Source organism: Mus caroli, chromosome 4 (assembly GCF_900094665.2).
Source record: "Mus caroli chromosome 4, CAROLI_EIJ_v1.1, whole genome shotgun sequence".
In the NCBI taxonomy this organism is placed as follows: domain Eukaryota; kingdom Metazoa; phylum Chordata; class Mammalia; order Rodentia; family Muridae; genus Mus; species Mus caroli.
This window is the reverse complement of record NC_034573.1, coordinates 137924984-137932631: the sequence shown is the minus strand read 5'-3', so window position 1 is coordinate 137932631 and position 7648 is coordinate 137924984. Positions and strand designations below refer to the sequence as shown.

The 7648-nt window shown below is 50.1% G+C and overlaps 1 protein-coding gene across 1 annotated transcript in view; it reads left to right on the top strand.

Moving 5' to 3' along the window:
* The first annotated feature begins 4515 nt into the window (after positions 1-4515).
* Positions 4516-7648, top strand: part of Agtrap (angiotensin II receptor associated protein) — an 11017-nt gene continuing 7884 nt past the window's right edge. Inside the window, exon 1 of the mRNA XM_021161558.2 lies at positions 4516-4657. Within this exon, the coding sequence (XP_021017217.1) occupies positions 4631-4657 (27 nt within the window). The 5' untranslated portion in view covers positions 4516-4630. The remainder of the gene's footprint in view (positions 4658-7648) is intronic.

Here is a 7648-nt window from a genome sequence, read left to right as displayed (position 1 = left end):
GAGCCACCATGTGGTTGCTGGGATTTGAACTCTGGACCTTTGGAAGAGCAGTCGGGTGCTCTTACCCACTGAGCCATCTCACCAGCCCCCACAAAATAAAGTCTTAAAACAACAACAAAGGACCTCTCTGCCCAATGGAGGCTCTCTCCAGTCCTGCCACACCCAAGGCCAAAAAACCCAGAGCCAATGTATCTATGAACATCGGCACCATGGGGGAGCAAACTGAATCCAATGGAAGACATTCCCTGAGTTGTTGAGGGGCCAGGGCTCTCCCCTCAAGGCCTTTCTCTGAAAGGCTTCTTGGTCCCCACTTCCTCACAGTGGTGTGTGCCTTTCGGAGAGAGTTTGGGACTATATTCTCTGCTCTGTTTCTTCAGCTTGGCTTGTCCTCTAGGGAAGGAAGTGGCTCACATCAAAACTGGTATCTCCTACCTCTGGAAGCACAGGACAGCTGAAGTCATTTTAAAGCCCTTTCCCACTCCCTGCCTCAGATCTGATGTCACTGCCCCACTTAGGACCAGTGACTCACTCAAGGACACAGACACTCAGTGGCAGAGGGGAAGGGGCAGGGAGGTTGGGGAGAGCGGCAGTGCAGACGAATCTTACGATACATTTTACACAGCCTTTGTTTGCCATTTACCGATGCTGTTCCTCTGTGTACACGCTGCCCAGCTAGCCGGTCCTTCATGTGTCCTCTCCCACCTCTGGCCCCAGCTTGCTTGGGATGAAGACCGTCTGCAGTCCTGGCCTGGCTCCATCCCTTCCATCTTGGCCTGGGTTGTGTTCTCTTTACAGAGTGACCATGTTTTCATTACATACAAAAAGCATGACATGTATTGAAAATCCAAGGTCTGTATGACATGGGAGCTCTCAGAAACAAAGACCCAAAGGCCCTGAGGCGCTGTCTGTTTTTATGCTTAGGTGCCTTGAAAGCACACAGTGTAGAAGTGTGAGGAGCTGATCTAGTCAGACCATACAGGGCCTGTCTGCTTAGATGCTTCCTGGCCTCTCTGCAGCGTTCTTCCTTCTGAGTGTGGGGCAGAACCCTTCGAGGACATTGGGGGGGGGGTCTAAGTTGTTTTTTTGGGGGGAGGGGTGTCTAAGTTGTTTTTCTATTGCTGTAAAGAGCACCATGACCACAGCAAATCTTTTTTTTTTTTTTTTTTTTGGTTTTTTCAAGACAGGGTTTCTCTGTATAGCCCTGGCTGTCCTGGAACTCACTTTGTAGCCCAGGCTGGCCTTGAACTCAGAAATCCACCTGCCTCTGCCTCCCAAGTGCTGGGATTAAAGGCGTGCGCCACCACGCCCGGCCCGACCACAGCAAATCTTATAAAGAAAAGCATTTAACCGGGGCTGGCTTACAGTTCAGAGGTTTAGTCCATTATCACCATGGCGGGAAACATGAAGGTACACAGGCAGACATGCTGCTGAAGAAGGAGCTGAGAGTTCTACATTTTGATCCAAAGGCAACAGGAGAGAGACTGGCACACTTCCTCCAACAAGGCCACACCTACTCCAAGAAAGCCACACCTCCTAACAGTACCTCTCCCCACGGGCCTGTGGGTACTATTTTATTCAAACCACCAAAGTAACTTATAAAAGAAAAGGTTTAATGGGGCTCATGGTTCCAGAGAGTGAGAGTCCATGATTATTACAGTGGAAGCATGCCAGTAGGCAGGCAGTAGCTGAGAGCTCATATCTTGACCCACACGTTGGAAGCAGAGAGACGGATAACTGGGAATAGTGTAGGCTTTGAAACCTCAAAGCCTGCTCCAGTGATACCTCTTCCAACCAGACCACACCTTCTAATCCTTCCCAAACAGTTCCACCAAGTAGGACTCAAGCATTCAAACATATGAGACTATGGGGGGGGGGGGCATTCTCATTCAAACCACCACAAGGAAACAGGGTTTCATTTGGCCTAGGCTGGCCTTGAACTTCTGAATCCTCCTACTTCTGCCCCTTGAGTGAGTTTTGAGATTATAGATGCATGCCACCACACTGTTTATACAGTTCTAGACATACCACCCAGGGCCTCATGATGCTAAGCAAGCATTTTACCAAAGGAGCAAAATCAACAGTCTCTCTCTCTCTCTCTCTCTCTCTCTGTGTGTGTGTGTGTGTGTGTGTGTGTGTGTGTGTGTACATACACATACGAGGCAAATGCACTACCACTGAGCTACACTCTAACCCTTAAAAACGGTACAGAGGGCTGGAGAGATGCTTCAGCAATTAAGAAGAATACTTACTGCTCTTGCAGAGGACCTGGGTTTAGTTCCCAGCATCCATATTGTGGCTCACAGCCATCTGCAACTCCAATTCCAAAGGATCAGTGCCTCTTCTGACCTCTGCAGACTCCTATATATGCATGTGCACATAAATACACACACATACACACCAGAGTTAAATACATAAATATTTCACAAAGCCCACGCTAAAGGGCCAGGGACATGGCTATGTGGTTAAAGGCACTTGCCACACCAGCCTGATGACTGGCCTTTGATTCCCAGGACCCATGTAAGACGTCAGATGTGGTAGTGTGCATCTGTAATCCCAGCACTCCTACAGAAAGTGGGAGATGGAGATTGGAGGATCACTCAGATTCTAACCTGGTGTGTTCAAAATGGTAGAAACAAGAAGAGACCTTCGCTCAAAAACAAGGTAGAAAAGTGAAGATCAACTCAAGGAAGTTGGTCCTCTTCCACATAGGGGCATGGAATGTATGCCTACATATCAACATACAAACTATGTTTAAAAACATGATTAAGAAATAAACATCACAGGATGTATTGCCATTCAGGTATGGAAACAACTTGCTAATGTAAATAATTTTTATAACAGTTAAATAAACTTATGCAGTAAACCATAATTAGACCCAGGTAAAGGCACGTGCCTGTGATCCCAGCCCTTGGGAGGATAGAACAGGGCACTCTCAAGTTCAAGGCCAGCCTGGACAACACAGAAATACTCTGCCTAGAAACAAAATCAGAATAGCTGTCCAGTACAATGGCAGACTTGTAGATCGCCTTCCTTGGGGACTGAGGGTTGTGCTTTCAAATGGGCTATTAAACTAGGTCTGCCCCACCCCAACTTCTCTCATCTTCCCAGAAGAAAAGTCCTATCTGGGGATCTGTGACCTAGATGTCATCTTGTGTCCACCCAGGGGGTCTCATGGGTTCCCATATGGCTTCTATTCTTCTGGAGACCTGAACAAGTTGCAATTGTGTCCTGACAGGATCCACACCCACCAGCCCAGGCAGGGCAGCTCCTGTCTCCTGAGAGCTCTCAGCAGGTCTGAAGGCTCAGCAGGGGAGACTTCCTGCTAATTGTCCAGACTGAATGTCTTCCAACTTTTGCTAGGTTGGGCAAGTGAACTCCCTAAAGCTTGTGTGCATCAGCCACTGACACCAGGCACAGCTCTGATCATTTGGAACGTTACCTAGGCTATGCTGATACCGTCCTTTGTCCATGCTGTGGTAAACAGATGCTATAACCCTGACCCCCTCATTTTTGGACAAGGTCTCACTGTTGCCCAGGTTGGCTTTGAACTTCTGGGCTCTAGAGTCCTCCAGTCTCTCCTACCCTTGTGGTGGGGGCTATCAGCCATCAGCTGGAAAGTCCCTTTCTTGACTTCAGGTCCTGTCTCCCTTTCCTGACCCTGGCTTCAGAACCCAGGATGGAAGGAGAACCAGCCACACTCTCGCCTCCCCACTCATGGTGTGGCATGTATCCACCCACCCCACTAAGTAGATAAATAAGACATAAACATGGTCTTACTTTATAAGCCAGGCAGGCTTTGATATCATTATATCTTTGCCTCGACTTCCCCTTCCTTCCTTCCTTTTTAATGTATTCTATGAAATTCTCTTGAAATTCAATAAGCTTGGAAGGGAAATTTAATACACTAAGAACAGAGCTTCGATTTTTTTTTCAGATTTATTTATTTTTATCTTGTGTGTACGAATGTCTTACCTGCCTGTGTGTGTATATGCACTGTGTGTCTGGAGCCTGCGGAGGACAAAAGAGGGTGGTTGTATCACAAGTACATGATTGTGAGCAGCCCCGTGGGTTCTGGGAACCCAACCCTAGAAAAAGTAGTAATATGTGCTCTTAATCAGGGAATCACCTCTCCAGCCCCCACTTTTTATCTTCATGGACATGAATTCATTCACTGACCCTCACAAAGATGATGAGGTAGGCACTGTTCTAATTCTTGTGCAAGGGAAGTGAGAGGAGAGAGGATGTCCTGGGCAGACACCAACTGTTACCGCACCCGCAGTTTCTGCCTGCTTGCCCCAGGTTCCCCTAGCATAGGTGGTCCCACCACCTCACCTCGATCCCACTTAAGCAACCCGTTTGAGCCCTAGGCTGCAGAAATCCCGACCTTCTGCTTGAAGCACAGGAGCTGGTAGAGGCCTAGGCAGTAGTAGTAGCAGGAGCCTGAGCCTAGCAGCAAGAGCAGCTGCCGGACGCCGTCTCCTAGCAACCGGCTGCAGTCACGTGGCGCGCGAGTTGGCCTCCCGCCGTTGGAACTGGCGTAACGCGACGGGCGGGGCCAGGAAGTTTGTTCCCGAGTTCGGAGCCCAGGAGTCCCCGCGGCCGTCGCTCAGGTGCCCTCCGCCGGGTCGGGATGGAGCTGCCTGCCGTGAACTTGAAGGTGGCCGCGCGGCCGGGGCGGGCGGGGGTCCAGGAACCTGGGGAACAAAGTCGGAGCAGAAGGGAAGGTCCAGAGCCCCGGGGAGGAGGCGGCGGACACGGAGAGGGACACCTGGGGACAGAGACGGACAGGGCCGCCCCTCCAGGACAGACCCAGGCTGGCACGGGCACCGGACCGCCCGGGCCTGAGCTCCTGGTGTCCCCCACAGCAGGACAGGGACATCTATCCTCCTGAGAGGTCAGTGCAGTCCGGGTGGGTCTGTCTGAGTGCTGACTCAAGTTAGGAGAAATCCGCTGTCCCCAAACAATTGCTTCTCCCTAATTTCCTCATGCAGCGTCCTTATTTCATAATTAAGAAGCAGGAACTTCAGAGGTTTCCTAAAATCAAAAACCCCAGAGGCTACTTTGAGCTCTGGGCAGCTGGGCTGCTTAGGATGTCTTCATTTCCTAAGTTCTTCTTCTCTTTCAGCCCTCCTCGTTTGCAACAGAGGTGCTGGCCACTTAGCTTCGGCCAGAGCGGTGTGGACCTGGAAGTAAACCGGCCATCTTGGGCCTTTGTTGCCAGCTCCGTGAAACCCTAAGACTCCCAGGTGTTAAGCCATTTAGCACCCTTTGGTGTCTGAGAGGAAAGGGACGGAAGATAGACGTGCCTTTGGAGCAGTTGTGTGATTACACCGGGGCTGGGCTGTGACTTGCTCTGGCCGGTTTCCCATTCCTAAGCTGCTGGCTAGCAGCAGGAGGGAGATTGGAGCAAAGGAATGGGCTTGAGCCATCCATTATCTAGGGACAGATTTACAGGCAGGACTCGGAGGCAGCCTGGAGGTCAGGCTCTGCCTTATTCTGCTCGAATAATTACGAGGACAGCACAAGTCTCAATGGTAGAACATTTGAGTAGCCCACCCCAGGCCTGGGGTTCCATCCCAGTACCACACACTAACAAATAATAATAAGACGTAGGAACAGGTGAGAAAAATGTGATGTTTACGGGATGATATGTTTTATTCATTTGAGTTAGGATCTCGCGTACTAACTTACTGTGTAGCCTTGAACTTACTGTGTACCTGAGGGTTGCCTCAAACTTCTGATCCTCCTGCCTCCACCTCTCCAGTGCCAGGATTACACAGTAGTGGCAATGAAACTCAGGGCTTCCTGCAGGATAAGGAAACACTCCACCAACCGAGCTGCATCCCCAACCTGTGTTGCTTGTATTTATTAGTCTCCGTCCTCCGCTGAAAAAGCTGAAGCTGTACTCTGTCGTTTTTGTTTAGAGTGGGGGACTTGCTATCTAGCTCTGGCTGGCCTAGAACTAACTATATAAATCAGGCTGTCTTTGAATTGACAAGAGATCTGCTTGCTTTTGCCTCCTGAGTGCTGGGATTAAAGGTGTGCACCAACATACCTGACCTAGAGGAGCCCTGTTCTTTTATCGGGGTGCAAACTTCAGCTTAGATCATATGAGGAAATTGTCAGAGTCTCCTAAGAAATAAGTGGTACAGTCAGGATTCGAACCCCTAAAGACCCAGCTCCAGTGGTTTGCACTTCCTGGTATTGTTGCTTTGGGCTAACTTTGGTTTTGATGGCCTACATCAGCTTTTAGAACCTGATAAGTACAGTGTATCCATCACAAAGGTAAGATAGCAGGCTTTCCAGCCCAGCGTGCAAACACTAGGCCGTCCCTTGATCTGACCGTTGAGCTCCTAGGATCTTATCAGGGGCTAGGCAGAAGCAAGTGAGCACTAGGGGTTGTGAAGTAACTGGTAGGGAGGACACCCAGTCACTTTTGGGCTTCGCATCAAGGACAAAGCCTTACCGTGTGTCTCAGTATTGGGGACACACTGCATCATTCACAATCTGAAATTCAGAATGAGGCTGGGTGTTGTGTTATTTTGTCTGCAAGATCTGGTATCCCTATGGAAGGCAGCTGGGACACCATTGGCTGCCCCTTTCAGCCCACCCTCTGTCTTTTAAAAAGACACCCGCTCTTCTCAGCACTTGGCCCAGGCTCTGTGAAAGAAGTCGGGTCCCTAACTGGGCTTCTTGCTTGTCTTAAGCAGGAGCTAAACTGAAGCAGCTCAGGTTGGACTAGACTTGTGAAGCCCTGAGAGGAGCAGTGGGGGAGTGGGAGGCAGCGATGAGGCCTGTGTGTTGAGTGTTTGACACACTTCTACCACAGTGTCCTCCAGAGCCACAGAGTCCCTGCTGCGCTGAAGAGCAGGTGGCCGTTGTATGTATGGAGACTTGCCCAAGTTCATGTGTTAAGATCTGTTCCATGGTTTGACTCCAAAGTCTGCCAGATGATCCGCCAGAGAGGACCTGCCTCTCCTCCTGGGTAGCCCTTGAATTTAGCTATCCTGGGGGCATCCTACTGCCTTGTCTAATAGGCCACCAAATGTTTGCACAGGACACACAGGGATGTTTTAAGTTGAGGTCTGGGACATCCCGAACCCCTCCTCCTTTGGGAGTGGTAAACAAAGGCTTGTTTTGTTTTCTTGTGGTAGGGTACCACATGCCAGGCAAGTTTTCTACCATCAAACCACAGTCCATAGCCCCAAACAAAGGTTAATTAATCCTCTAGGCCCCTAGACTTCTGCTGACCCACCCTTTTCTAAGTTGAACTTCACTTCCCTCTGCCCTGCCTTTGACCTTGGAGATCCTGACAGTGGAGAGAGTGCTGGCTTCGGGGCGAGGTTTTAAGGCCAGGCTCTGACAGAGTTATCTGTGTGACACTGAGGAGGTTGCTTGGCCTCTCTACACATCAGTTTGTTCACTGTAATAAGAGGTGGGAAACAAGCTGTGCCTTCTAGGGCGATGAGGAGATTACAAACTCAGACCAGCTGGGCGGAGGCGGGCGGATTCCTGAGTTCGAGGCCAGCCTGGTCTACAAAGTGAGTTCCAGGACAGCCAGGGCTGCACAGAGAAACCCTGTCTCAAAGACTAAAAAAAGCCGGGCGTGGTGGCGCACGCCTCTAATCCCAGCACTCAGGAGGCAGAG